Raw genomic sequence first — 15,017 nt, forward strand, 5'->3', positions numbered from 1 at the left:
TTAGCTTAACTTAGCTTCTTTTGTAAAATTAGGATAATAATTCCACCTTGGACTGTGAGCTTCTTGAGAGCAGGACTGTTTTTTGCCTGGGACATTGTAAGTGCTTAGTAAATGCTAGTTGACTAGTTCCTTATCACCAGAATTGCTTCTCTTTATACTTTCAAAATTTCTTTCTTGAGAGCTTTCAACACTTCCTGGGTGGACTTCCCTGGTAGGTCTATGGGATACTTTTTCCAAATTCTTTGAAGTATTCTCAATTAAAATTTAAGGTACATGCCATCACTTTGCCCTTCTCTGTTACAAATTCTTAAGATGGAATGATTATTTTTCCCTAAAGTTTCCAGCATTTTTAACCCAGCAACTGGTTCTTCTTTATTGGTATCCATCAACTTCGGAACAGATGATAATATAAATAATAATACCAGCCATCATTTATGTAGTATTGTAGTGTTTGCAAAGTACCATAAATGTTGTCTCATTCTATCCTCTCAACAGACAACCTTGTGAGCGAGCTGCATTTGTTATCCCCATTTTACAGATGAAGAAGCTGAGTCTGAGAGACTGATTTACCTAGGGTCACACAGGTAGTAAGTGTCTTGAATCAGGACTTGAACTGAGGTTTTCCTGACTTCAGATCTAGCGCTGTATCCACTGTGCCACAAAGTTCTTGTTAATTCTTCTCTGCCATTTGAATCATTAAGGCAGTTAAAACATTGTTAGCTAATCTGATCATTTAGCAAGTGTCCAGATTATTGACACTATTATATCTTTCCTCTTTGCCAGACTTGTTATCTGTTCCCCAAATTTCTCACCTATTCCGTTTTTGTGTCCAGGTAATTTGTACTTTATGCCAGTGACAGCGTTGCTTATGTTTCCACCTCTGTTGAGTTTCACTCAAAGACTCTCTACTTTGCTTTTCCAGTCTTGTACCTGGATTTCCTCACATTAATATATTAAGATACAGTGGTGCTCCACCTCTTCCACTCTTCCACACTACCTCGTTTCTTTTGAGTAAGCCAGACCCTCGCAGAATATCCCATCCCACCAAGTCTCAGTGATAGCCCTACAGTGACAAATTTGCTTCCTTGCATTAGGATCTGTAGTCCACTTTGCTTGTTACCCACACTTTTTTTCTGTGCAGACATAGGAAGTTATGAATTCATTTCTGTCTCCCTTAAAACTTGGCCATGTATCTTTCCTCCCACATCATAGCTTCTCTCTATGGTTAAAATACATTGGGAGTTTTCTACCTCACCTTTCTTTTGCAGTTTAATGTCTTTTTCATTTAGGTTTGCCACCTTCTCAAAGAGGCTTGTCCTAATTCCCCCAGCTGTTATTATCCCTCCCAAGGCATTTGTATAGTTTGTGTATATCCTGAATTTACATCTGTTTATGTATCATATTAGAATTTAAGCTTCTTGAGAATAAGGACTCTCATTCTTAAATTTATGTTCCCAGCACCTAACACAGTGTCTGGCTCATAATAAGTGTTTGTCAAAGAATGAAGAAGTACTTAAGCATAGATAATATTTACTTAACCATGGCAAGAAAACCAAAACATTACATGGTATATGCAGACTGCCTCATAATTCCCCATACTATAGTCACTTACTTTTAAGATCTTTCCATTCCAGTTATCCTGCTGACATTGCTCTCTCCAGGATATCTATTGACCTTTCATTTACTAAATCTGATGTTCTTTCTCAGTCCTCGTCTAAATCTAATGTTCTTTCCCAGTTCTCATCAATTGAACCCTTCTCCTGAATTTAACACTGTGCATCGCTCCCCCCTCTTGGGTACTAGCTCTTTCTATGATTTCTGTGATACTCTTCTCTCCTAGTCCTACTTCTCACTGTTTCATCACTCTTTGGTTCTCTTCTTGCTCTATAAGTGTGGATATTCCTTTAGGCTCTTAGGTTGCCTATTCTTTATCTAAGGCATCCCTGATCATTTCTCTCTCTTTTACACACACATCACACACTACACACACACACACACACCCTTAAGTCCTAATATCTTCCTTGAGCTCTAGCTCTATATTTCCATCTCCTTTCTTGCACCTCTGGGTATTCCACCAGCACTTCACATTCAGCATGTCTGAGACTGAGTTCATCATTTTCCCCTCAAAAAAGATCTTCCCCTATTAAAAAAGGGCAGGGCACTGTGCTATGCCTCGGGGACCTAAAAAGAAGCATCAAAATAGTTCCTGGCCTCAAGAAGCTTACATTCTAGTGGGGAGTACAAGCACATGAACAGAAAGTTCCCTACTTCTGTCTATGGTACTTCCATCCTCCTAATTACACAGTTATCAAAACCTCGAATTGGATTTCATTTCTTCCTTCTTTCTGCACCACATTAAGACATAACAGGAGGTTGGATAGAGAAAAATACTAGAGCCTCCTTTTGGGGAACATTTATTTGAATCTTGGCTAGAGTTTTTTCCCCAGGCTCTTCAGGGCCTAGTTTAGGTATCACTCCTTCATCAAATGTTCTGATTTCCTTCTTCCCATTATTACCCACAGCTGAAACTAATTTCTTCCTACTTCTGCTTCGTATAGCAGCTTGTACAGACCCCTTACTTTGCCATTATAAAATAATTTGTCTTATTTATATTTGTATAAGTTTCTTATTGCTAACTTTAGGTTGTAAGCTCCTTGAAGTCAGGGATTGAGTGACTTTTTGTTTTCTGAACTCTTTATATCCCAGTGCCTGCTTTGATCATTTGTATCACAATATCTTCTGCATATTAGTTTCGGAATTAGGATTAAGGGAAACCAGTGTCTGTCATTCACAAACTGGAAAAAATTCATGGACACAAGAAAAAGGACTTCTGTATGAGTCCTCACTTCAAAATGGAGACCATACCAGTTTTGTATTGCATCTTGAGAGAGAAATGAGAGTGGCATTGAAGTGACCAGAAGAAAGAATGGGCTTGAGCAGATCTGCCTAAAACTAATCTGTGATGTTAGATTGGAATATAAAATTAAATACAGAAATAAGATAGAAAAGTGACAGTTTATCATGTATCATTTTCAGTTGATTGTGTAATTTGGAGTCACTTAGAAGTTATAGATCATGTAATAAGTCTTAATTCTATAGGCAGATAAAGAATAGATAGTAGTCTGCAGTAAATATACAAAATTCTTTTAGCTAACAAGGAAGAAAGGCCTGTAGACTAAAGACATCTAAGATGCAGACTCTATGGTACAGATATGAACTTTGGAGATACCAGTTTTTGTCTCAAATCCAAATAGCAAACTTACTAATAATCCATTATTATTTCTTCTTATTCTGTGGTTTAATATTTATGATATATCTAAGTAAACCCAGGCCATTAGCATATTCTTGTTATTTCTTGACCTCTGTGTGTACAGATTATTATTATTAGAAACATTAAATTGGGAGTCAGAAGATAAGAAGTCCTGGATTCCCACTTTATAAGGTGTAAAACCCTGGGCAAGTTACTTCTTACCTATCAAATTGAAATAATAACCGTCCTGACTACATTACAAGTGATATGGATCAGATAGGATAATGTTTGTGAATATGCTATCAACATAAGGTGGTGATGTTATAATTTGAGTGGATATGACCAGTCAATGCATTATGCGGCAAGTGAATATATTTTTGGCCTTTTTTAGATTTGTTATTAACTTTTATTTGGTACTCTCTGATCTTAAACTGACTAGACTATTTTTACCCAACAGGCAGTTTCTTCTCTGCTACTCTCTTCTCCGCTACCTTCCAAGATCTGCATTCTTCATTCTAATTATTAGTGATGTAGTATGAAAATTTGATTTTGTACCTATCCTGATGTTAAGTTGAGTTACAACCAAAATACAATATCTGGACACAGAGTTTGACATTTTAAACTTTTAGCACCAGTGTCTCTAGTTTTCTTGGTATTTTTACAATACTTTTTTTCTTTTTACTTTTTGAGATTTTTAAGGAATCCTGATTACCATTCTGTTTGTTAAAAATGAGCACATGCAGCAGTATATTTAAAAAATTATTCACTAAGATTAAATTGCATTTATATCAGCGATACAAGAATGGTACAAAATTGTGAAAAGTTGATGTGATCATTTTTTAACCCTGGCCTCCTGGTCTCCCCACTCCAGTTTGCTCTAGAGATGTCAGACTCTAGAACTGAAGACAGACTTTGCCCCAGAGTTCATTAGTTTAGTGACATCTTCTTGAACTTACTTTTGGAGGCTTCTGAGAAGAGAAGGCTGGAATATCAGCCATCTTGAGTTACTGGGAACAACAGCAGGCAAAGTTGAGTGTTGTGTCCATTTTAGATGTCTGCTGTTCTACTGTGCTCTCCCTGTAAGATTGATAGGCTATTGTGGCAGGAGAACTGTGGCAGCCAGAGAGACGGCTGAAAGTGAGAGCTAGTAAGAATGCATGCCCCAAGACTGGGTAAGTCCCAAAGTGCCTCTAAGCAGGGTTCCATAATAATTCGTACATATGTGTGTATGTATATATTATGTGTTTATATGTAACATATATGCATATATGTATAGAAATAAATATATACCCACATATACACGTTTGTACACACACATACCCCTATACCCCTTACACATAAGCACTTAGGGGAAACTTAAGCCCAAGCAAGATCAGCCTCCCCTAGGATGCTTATACTCCATGGGACAATTCTATTATGAGTGACATTCCTGTCTATCCCTTAGGCACTGGATCTTTCCTTCACCTTTTTAATGTGGAACACCCATTCTTGCTACACTATTAAAAAGAGAACCATCCAAAACTAAATGATTATAGTTGCACAAAAAGCCCTTGACAAAGTACAACATTTACCCCCTCCCCCTTACAAAGTTTTGTAGTAGAAGGACCATTAAAAAATATACACATATACACTCACATTATATGTGACTGAGAAACACTAGAAGCAGTAAAATAAGAAAGAGAAAGTAAATGTAAAAACATAGGCAAAGACTATCCCTATTTGCTGAAATGATGGCTTACTTAGAAATCCCCAAAGAGTAAGAAAAGAAATTGAGACAACTTCAGTAAAGAGCAGGATGTAAAATAAACCCAACAGTGCTTCTGTATAACAATACAAAATCTAAGAAAACATTAAAAGAAGTCACATTCAAAATGACTACCAAAAGCATAAGATATCTGGGAGACAGTGTCCCAAGGTACATATGGTTTTTAGAGATTCAATTTAAAATAATTTAGACAATAAAATAATGGCTTACATGTTTGAAATATTCAGTGCTCCTGGCTTGGCCACACTAGTATAATAAAATTGATGCTACCCGAATTAATTTATAGATTAAATACTATGACAATCAGAGATGCTTTATAGTGTTGGACAAAGTGATAACATCCGTTTAGAAGAATACAAGTTTTACAGTCTGAAAGGAAATAAGGAAAACAAATGGAAATGAGAGAAATAGAACTTCTACACTTTCACGTTGTATTTTAAAGCAATAATCAAGACTGTTTGATAATATGTTAAAAAAAAATAGGAAAATACAGACTAACAGACTAAATGTAATAGACTAAATATGAAAGAATCAGAAACAGTGTAGCTCAGTAACCTAGCTTTCAGTAAAATGCTTGTAAGTAGTTTGAGTAAGTACTTCCTGTTTGACAAGCACTATTGGTAAAACTGGAAAGCAGTTTAGCAGAAATTAGGTTTAAACTAATAGCTTACATCATATATGACAATAATCTCAAAATGTTTACAGGGCTTGCATATTCAAGATCACATCATAGAAACTTTAGAAGAAAATTAGTGCAGGTGTCTTTTGTATTATGACTAGGGTGAGAACTCTTAACCAAGCTAGGCCTTGAGCCAGTCACAAAAGTTAAAATAAATAATGCTGATTACTCGAAGTTGAAAAGCTTTTACATGAACAAAATCAATGGAGTTAGGATTAGAAGGGAAACTGTCAGCTGGGAAAAAATCTTTGCATTAGATAGCTTTGATAGCCTGATATTCAAGCTGTATGTGAAACCAACACAAATATATAAAGCCCAAGATCCATTCCCCAGTAAACAGGCAGAAGATATAAACAGTTCTCAAAAGAATTTCGAATTGTCAATAACTATATGAAGACTAATAACAGGAGCATTCAAATCCAAAGAACACTGAAGCTTCATCTCACACCCAGCAAACTGACCAGGATAGCAAAATGAGGGAAGAAATAAACATTTAGTGAATGCCTACTGTGTACCAGGTACTGTGCTAATAGTTTTTACAAATACTTATCTCATTTGATCCTCACAACAATCCTTGAGGGCAAGTGATATGATGCTCATTTTATAGTTGGGGAAACTTAGGCAGACAGAGGTTAAATGACATGCCCAGGGTCACACAGGTAGGAAGTGTGTGTAACCATATTTGAACTTAAGTCTTCCTGACTCTAGGTGCTGTGCTCTGTCCATTGTGCTACCTAGATGCCTCAGGATTGAACATTCAGCATTGAAGAGGTTATGGAAAGACAGACACACTATTATATTGTTCTTGGTGCTTGAATTGGTCCAAACATTCTAGAAAACAATTTTAAATTATACTAAGAAAGCAAATGAAATGTCCATACTTTCTGATCTAGAGATCCCACTGTTACCTATAATACCCTGAGTGTGTAAAAGAAAAAAAGAAAAGAAAAAGCCTCATATATACCTAAATAACAGCACTTTTCATAGTAGCACAGAACTGGGGCAGGGGTGGGGGGGTGGGGATGGTGTATGTCCATCAAATGGGAAATGGCTAAATAAATTGCTGCCCCTGCGCATCTTACTGTCTAGTAGAGTGGTGAAATACATATGCAAATAGATATAATAAAAAATAATACATGCTTAGTACACGAGTAGAATATTATGTGTCACTTGAGATGGGAAAGATTTACCAATTAGACAAGGATTCTGAGAAGGCATTGTGGAGGAGGCGGCATTTGAGGTGAGCTTTAAAGGATTAGTAGGATTTGGGTGGACAAAGGAGAAATGGATGCGGAAAACATGAAAAGGAATATTTGACATGTTTGAGGAATGGAAAGTAGTCCAGTTTGGCTAGAATATAGGATGTGAGGATAGTAGTAGTGTGAGATCAGTCTGGAAAGGTAGAGGGGCACCAGACTGTGAAAGACTTTGAATGCCTCACTAAGGAATTTTAACGTTATTTGACAGATAGTCCTAATCCTGCTGCTATTTATTTTCTCTGTGACCTTGGGTAAGACATTAAACTTCTCTGGGCTTCTCAGTTTTCTCATCTGTAAAATAAAGGGCTTGGATTAAATGATCTTTTAGGGTCCTTTACACCTCCTATTTCTTGTGATCCTACAGTAGAGAGCCATTGAAGAGGTTTGAGCAGGAGCGATATGATCAGATCTGAGCACAGTAATAGCTGCTATTTTATAGAGCTTTATGCTTTATAGAGGGCTTTACATATCTTGCTTCATGCAGCATTTTGTTATCTTATTTTACAAAGAAGATTAATCTGATAGTCACATGAAGAAGAAATTAGAGGGCAGAGATAGGAAGACTGGAAGGTTAGTTTATATTGTTATTGCATAGTCTTTTTTCATAGGTGCACAAAAATGTTTTATAAAAGCCATAGAGAAATCCAAGAAAGTATATGTGGGAATCCATCAAAAAAGCATCATTACACGTCCTTGGTCTCTGTTTTCGTAAATTTGAACTGCATTTTTCTTTATTCTTGTTCAGTATAATTTCCATATTTGGCAAGTCTGAAATATGGGGAGTCTTAAATCCCCATTTACATTGAGTTTTTATTCTGTTTTCTGAAATGTGTGTGATTATTGCATACAGTCAAGTCAGTGAAGCAAGTAAGTTGAATTTTCCAAGAGCACTACCTCTATCAGTATAGTCTTTAAACTTAGCTTTTCCACCGAGCAAAAAGTAATTATCGAGGACCAGTAATAACAACTTAAACATTTATAGCACTTTAACTACTGTCCTCCACCACTTGGTTGATTCATCATCATGTGGAGTAACCCAGGGATCTAAAAGGACGACCCTAGTGAAACAAACTTTGACAGGTCCTATTCTATTAGGTTATAAAGTAGCTACAGTCGTTGGTAGAGGGAATATCCACACTGACACATTTACAGATCTTTTCAGTATTGAAGTGATGTAAGTTCAATTTCTATCAGATGTTTATAGTATTAACTCTGCTTTCTAAATTGAATGACTTCTTTGAAAATCACCATGTAATTGCTTTGTAATGATATTTGAAATTATCTTCATTTTTAAGTCTTTAATAAGAATAGTCAGTCACTTAATGTAAAGAAGTTATGAGAAGACTGTGTTTCTTTTCATAACAAGTAGTGTAGTAACTTTTGGGAACACTGTAAACTTGGGCTATGTAGGTTTAGAAATCATACTGTCACATACATAGTGAATGATGTAGCTTTGATTGGGACCCAAATTGGGGTGTACTGCAAAGTTTTTAACTGGTACTCCACAGGAGAAAAACACATACGTGACTGCTTTTAAGTTTAATTTTCATTATTAACATTTTCAAATTCATTTTCTTAAATATAGACAGTCAATTAGTGATAAAATACAACAAACTTTGAGGTGCAGATGTAAAGCAGAACGATCACTTGTGTTAACAAAAGAGAAAAAAATTAGTGAATTGACCATGCAATTAAAAAAACAACTAAAAATCAATATTCCCAGAACAATTAACAAAGAGATTTTGAAAACTAGGTAAGTAAAGAGGAACTAGAAAAAGAAACAAAATTGAAAATTAAAAAATATTTTCTAAGTGCAATAAGAAAGCAAGACAGTGAGTCTGTGCATTTCAGGGCATTCATAGATGATGAAAGGGATTAAAAAATCATGATGCCTGGTGGATAAAGCCTAATTTGTAAGACATGAGATGCCAAATGAATTTGGCACAAGAATAGGCGTGGCTTTCTCATTGTATTGGGGTAGTTAAGGCACAGTGGATATACATAATCTGTGTGTGTATGTACGTATGCATACATGCAGCAAGGTGGCTAAGGGAACAGAGTGCCTGGCCTGGATTCAGAAAGACTCATTTTTGTGAGATCAAATTGACCTCAGACCTTTACTAGCTGTGTGACCCTGGCAAATCACTTAACCTTGTTTGCCTCAGTTTCCTCATCTGTAAAATGAGCTGGAGAAGGAAATGACAAACCCCTCCAGTGTCTTTGCCAAGAAAATCCCCAGTGGGTTCATGAAGAGTTGAAAAACAATTCAGAAAATCTCATTGTATTGTGTGCTTTTTTTAGTTTTGATTAACCTGGCTCATAATAGCTAGCATTTATAGAACACTTTAAAGATTTGCAAAGTATTTTGTTTAAGTATATACACAAGTACATATGTGTGTGTATACCAGTATGTATGTCAAATAAGAGTTGGGTAGTCCATCCTTCTTACTAACATCCGTTATCATTATCCCAACATTCTGAGCAACAGTAGTGTCTTCTTCGGATCTTTCCCCCGATCGCATAGTTTTTTTTTTTTTGTTTTTAAGGGCAGCAAATATATGTTTACATATTCAACATGTTTCCTCCAAATAGTCTAAATTAGTGAGCTTTTATAATATCATTGATTTCTTAATAATGCATATTGACTACAGTGTGGCAAAGGTCTTAATGCAAGGAAAATCTTAGGGATAAGCAATTCAGTTTATTCTCAGGATAAACATTCAAAGTAAGATACTCATATAGTTTCTGTTACCTTAAGGTATATAGGTATTTGTATTCAAATGAAATAATTCATATCTATGTACCTTTTTTTAGTTTGTAAAAAACCCTTACAACATCTCTGTGAGGTAGGTAGTGTATTTCCATTTTACTGATGAAGAAACTGAGGCTCAGGGTTTTTGATTTGGCCACCAAAACAGAGCTAAAGTATTGGAATCAAGTCTTAAAGCCACATCTTAGAACTGGACCTCCCAATTCTTTTTCCATTACATCATAATGCATTTATTAAATGCAGTGTTTTTATTTCTTCTAACCCAGGAAAATAATTTTTGACCAAATAAGGGTTAGAGAATATAAAAGAAAAAATAAACAATTTCACCTTCATAAAATTTTGAAAAACTTCTGCACAGAAAAGATCAATATAGCTAAGATAAGAAGGGAGACTATCATTTGGAGGGAAAAAATCTTTGAATCAGATATCTCTTCTTAATGTGACAAATATCCAAGATACACAATGGGAATTACCACCTTGTTTATTTGGCTAAAAAGGATATGAATGGTTTCCCGAAGAATTGTAAATCATCATCAGTATGAAACATTTCCCCAATCACAAAAAAAGAAATGGAAATAACTCTGAAGTTTCGTCTCACATCCAGCAAACTGATAGAAATGACAGAAGAAAAATAGTTAATTTTGGAGGGAATATGCATACTACAGGAAATGTATATGGGCACACCAGATCTCCCAGCAGGGCTGTTTATTGGTGCAACCTTCTGAGAAAACACTTTAGAGTTACATAGAAGAGCCACTAAACTTCATATACTTTGACCAAGACATCCCACTAATAGTCATATACTACATGGAGGTAGAGACAAAGAAAGGTTCCATATATATCAGAATATTCATGGCTATTTTTTGTGGTAGCAAAAAACTGGAATGGTGGATTTCCGTGGATTGGAGATTGGCTAAACAAATTTTGGCATATGAGCATAATGGAATATTATTGTACTATAAAAATTACAAATGTAAGATATTCAGAGAACCATGTAGAGATCTCCATGAACTTATGCAGTTAAGTAACCAGTAGAACACTATACATAATAACTGCAATAATGTAGATGAACAATAAAAGCCAAACTGAGTAATTGTGATGATCATTTGTGCCTCAGAAAGGAAATAAAGAAGTACCTTCCTCTCAGTATGAAAGGGGGGGGCAGAGGAGAAGCAGGAGATGACTGTGGATGCAGAATATTGCACGTACTTTTAGACATTATTGCTTTGATTTGCTTAACCATTTTTCTTTGTTACAAAGGCCTGAAGATAGATAAAGTATATTCAGAAGTGACACATGTAAAGAAATATGCATTAATAATATTCAGAAGAAAAAGAAATTGGTTTGAAAAACTATAAATAATGCATATTTTATCTAACAGCTAAAATTGGTTTTTAATAAATTATCATTAGTAAAATCTTGACAGATGTCATTGTTTTTTTAAAAAATGTGCTTTTTTGTTTCTTTTCTCTTCAGTGGGCATTTGGAGTAACACTATGGGAGCTAATGACTCTGGGCCAGACCCCATATGTGGATATTGACCCCTTTGAGATGGCTGCTTATCTAAAAGATGGCTACCGAATAGCCCAACCAATCAACTGTCCTGATGAATTGTAAGCTTCATTATATTGGAAGAAATGAAAATTCAGTCTTATTTTACTGACTAACATATATATTTGTTATGAAATAGAATATCCTGAATTATTTTAGTGAGAAAACTTCCATTATGTAAATTATCTTTCATAGTGAATTGGAGATTTAGGAGACTGTGATGCCTTTCAGACGACCGGGTTAAAGGCTAGAACAAATCCATTTATTTCTTAATGTACCTGATTTTAGCCTGAGAGAATAATTTACACAAAGTATCTGACTGAAGAGATATGTATTATTCCATTTACAGCAATAGCTATATATTATTTGAAGGGCATTCCTAAAGGTTTCAATCAAAAGCAGTTATATATTAAGGATAAATAGACATATACATATAAAATTTATTTCATACTTAATAGATTTTTAAAAATACTTGTATATCTGAACTCAGTGTGTCCCAGTTATGTGGACATAATATGGTATGTAAGCTCCTTGAGAATGAGGATTGTTTCACTCTTCACATTTGTATCTCTAGAATAATGCCTGGCTTATTGTTGACATTTAATAAATACTTGAGTGAATGAATGTCATGAAGGTTTGAAGGGCATGAGTTAATATAGTTGCTCAGTCTTTAGCATTTTAATCTTGTGAAGAAAGTTAATTATAAATTTGGGAAACGTAATGCCTGTGACATTGTTATTTCACGAGGGACCCAACTTAAATATGATTTTGTGATCTCAGCTCACCCTTTAAAAGAATGTCTTTACATTTAAGTGGGGAAGCTAGGTAGCACAGTGGATAGAATGCCAGGTCTGGAGTCAGGAAGACCTGAGTTCAAATTTGGCCTCAGACACTAGTTGTGTGGCCCTGGGCAAGTAACTTCACCATATTTGCCTCAGTTTCCTCATCTGTAAAATGAACTGGAGAAGGAAATGGCAAACCACTCCAATATTTCCAGTAGTTCCTTTTAGCTCAGTTTCTGTGATCTTGGGTTTAAACTCTGGCTCTTATGCTTTGTGATCCAAGACTCAATTTCTTCATTTTTTTATTGATGGGTTAGTGTAGATGACATCCAGGCATCCTTCCAGCTCTAAATTCTGTGATTCTATTAACTTGACTTAGTAGACTAATGCAGATCAAAATAAATAGAACCAAGTGAAAATAGCTAGCATGATGTAAATTGAAAGACTACTAAAAGGAATTTACACTCTGATTAATTGGATAACTAACAAAGAACCCAGAGAATAGATAATAAAATATCTTCCCTCTCACAGTAGACGTTGAGAAAAAACTTTGAAAGAATGTCACTGTGTGAATGTGTTGCCTGATGCAGTCACTATGTTGAGTATTTTAACTTGATTAGTTTTTCTGTGTCACAAGGTGAGGAGGTGAAGTTCAACCTAGAATGCAGAGTTGAAATCACCGTAGTGTAAAGACAGAAGGCGTCACTAAAATGTATCTTTTTAAAATAATCATGAGAGGTTTTTTTTAAAAGTCAGTTCAGTTGACACTTTCAAACACTTCATTTTATCTGTTGTTTGAATCTTCTACCCTTCTGGTTCTTTTAAATTAGTAACATTGACTCGTTTAAAATTTTTCTTCCTCTCACTGTTCATACCCATCTTTTGATGGAACTAGTACTTAGTAGTAAAATGATCAAAAAGAGCAAAAAAAAATTTTAAAGAGAAATCAATTAACTTAGAGATAATGAACAACTAAATTGTCAGCTAACCTCTAGTATATTTTTAAAAATTAATTTATGCCTATTTATTAAGAACAAGATTCATTCCTATTTTACTTTGTCTTTTTCCTGCTTTTGCCAATAATATTTTTCCTTTTTGTCTCTCTCACAGGTTTGCTGTGATGGCCTGTTGCTGGGCTCTAGACCCTGAGGAAAGACCCAAATTCCAGCAGCTTGTGCAGTGTCTCACTGAATTTCATGCAGCTCTTGGAGCCTACGTTTGAATCTTCTGGCACAAATTCCACAATGGAGCACCAGTGATTCACTTTGGACTCGGTTATAAACACTACATATATAAGCAACGCCAATGGAAGAAGATGCTTCTTCTAAAACACTGTGCCTTAGAATGCTTTAGTAGCCTGAAGGTTTTTTTTAAACAGACATCTTGATAATGTTGAATATTTTCTAGATATCACTTTTTACTAAGTTGAACTGAGAGAATTTTTCCCAAAATTTTTTTAATAAAAATAGAACTACAGTGGACTTGAGGTGTAGGATGGATGGATGAGCATTCTTTAAAAAAGAAAAAAAAACACCTAAAACCCATGCTTTTAAAAAAGTTTAAACTCAGATGTTTGGAATAACTATTTTCATATTAATTGTTTTTATTTTGACTTCATCAAAATAATAGTAAATGATTCAACATGATTTTTAAATTGTATTTCCAGCAATAATTTTGGCAACACTTCTTCAAGATGAAATATTTCTGTTCAGAAAAAAAGGAGTAATTTAAAAGTAATGCTTTCTTGTTTACCTTGCTTGTACTTGGAAAAGTAAAATTGAAGATAGGTAAACTGAAAAGCTTGAACTCAGTTTCTTTTAAATATTTTAATGCCTTCAGATAGGCATGGGAGAAACCCTTGCATGGAAAATTTTCATCCTGAATTTCTGTGTGGTATATCTTTCTATTGAAAGGTGTCTTTCCTTTTTTTATTTTAATTTTCTTTTTCAGAGGCAAGACCTAAGGTAATTATTGCTTGAAATGGGCTTAAATCAGCTTTGTAGATGGCCATGTGCCTGGGACCAGTAATTATTTCTGTCAGGCCAGTAGTAAACAATGTTGATTTTATTTATTTTGCTATCTGGATACTACAGATAGTAAGGTCCTTAAAAGCATAATCATATCTCCACATCTGGTAAACTCTCCTATGGCACCTGGTATAGTGCTGTGCACAGAGTTGGTGCTCAAATAATTGTGGGCAACGTTGTAGGCTGGTAAATTTTGTGTTCATCATCAAGGCTGGGTTAAGTATGTAACTTTGTTTCTCAGAACACTTGAAAAATTAAAGAATTTGTTTTATAGTCTAGTATTATTGAAACTGTAATCATGGTGAACATGGTCTATATTTCTCCATCTTCTATTACTGTGTTTGACCCCAATTTTAGAGGTCCTTGGGCATGAAAAAGCTACAAAAATACTTCACTGTGGTTACTCCCTCTACCAATGCAGATTTCAGCCCTTCCATAAATTAGCAGATGATTTCAAAATCTACTGTGACCAAAGTTTAGAAATACATTTGTTTTATTCTATATGAATAAATCCTGAATAAATCTCTTTCAAGACTACTTAAATCACCTCCTTCTAATCAGAAATTATTCATACCCCTTACCAGTTTACTTATTGTTATGAACTGATACACATCTAGACATTTCCTAGCTAAATAATTAAGGGATATGTACACACATGTGGTCATTCGGTCAGCCTAAGCACATAATGAATGTGGCTAGCTGTGCAGTCATTAATTTCATTGTCACTTTTGACTTTTAAAAAACAACTGCGTCATACACAAACTGGTGTTTTTATTACCCCACCCCACTTCAGTTATCAGTTTCTAAACCTTTCCTTATATGGAGTTGAAAGCAGCTGTCATGTTGATCTATGCATGCTAAATAGGGAGAAGTAGAGACATCCAAGTGATTTATATGCCACGGATTGGCCATTCTTAAAGGGATATGTCCTTTT

General features: G+C 35.0%; 1 protein-coding gene across 2 annotated transcripts in view; it reads left to right on the forward strand.

Moving 5' to 3' along the window:
• RYK (receptor like tyrosine kinase) overlaps positions 1 to 14,626 on the forward strand; it is a 124,018-nt gene extending 109,392 nt beyond the window's left edge. For both annotated transcript variants that reach the window (XM_036746613.1, XM_036746614.1), the window contains exons 14-15: positions 11,200 to 11,336; positions 13,167 to 14,626. In XM_036746613.1, coding sequence (XP_036602508.1) covers positions 11,200 to 11,336; positions 13,167 to 13,278 — 249 coding nt within the window. In that variant the 3' untranslated portion in view covers positions 13,279 to 14,626. The remainder of the gene's footprint in view (positions 1 to 11,199; positions 11,337 to 13,166) is intronic.
• Positions 14,627 to 15,017: the final 391 nt, after the last annotated feature.

The sequence above is a fragment of the Trichosurus vulpecula genome, chromosome 2 (genome assembly GCF_011100635.1).
Source record: "Trichosurus vulpecula isolate mTriVul1 chromosome 2, mTriVul1.pri, whole genome shotgun sequence".
Taxonomy (NCBI): domain Eukaryota; kingdom Metazoa; phylum Chordata; class Mammalia; order Diprotodontia; family Phalangeridae; genus Trichosurus; species Trichosurus vulpecula.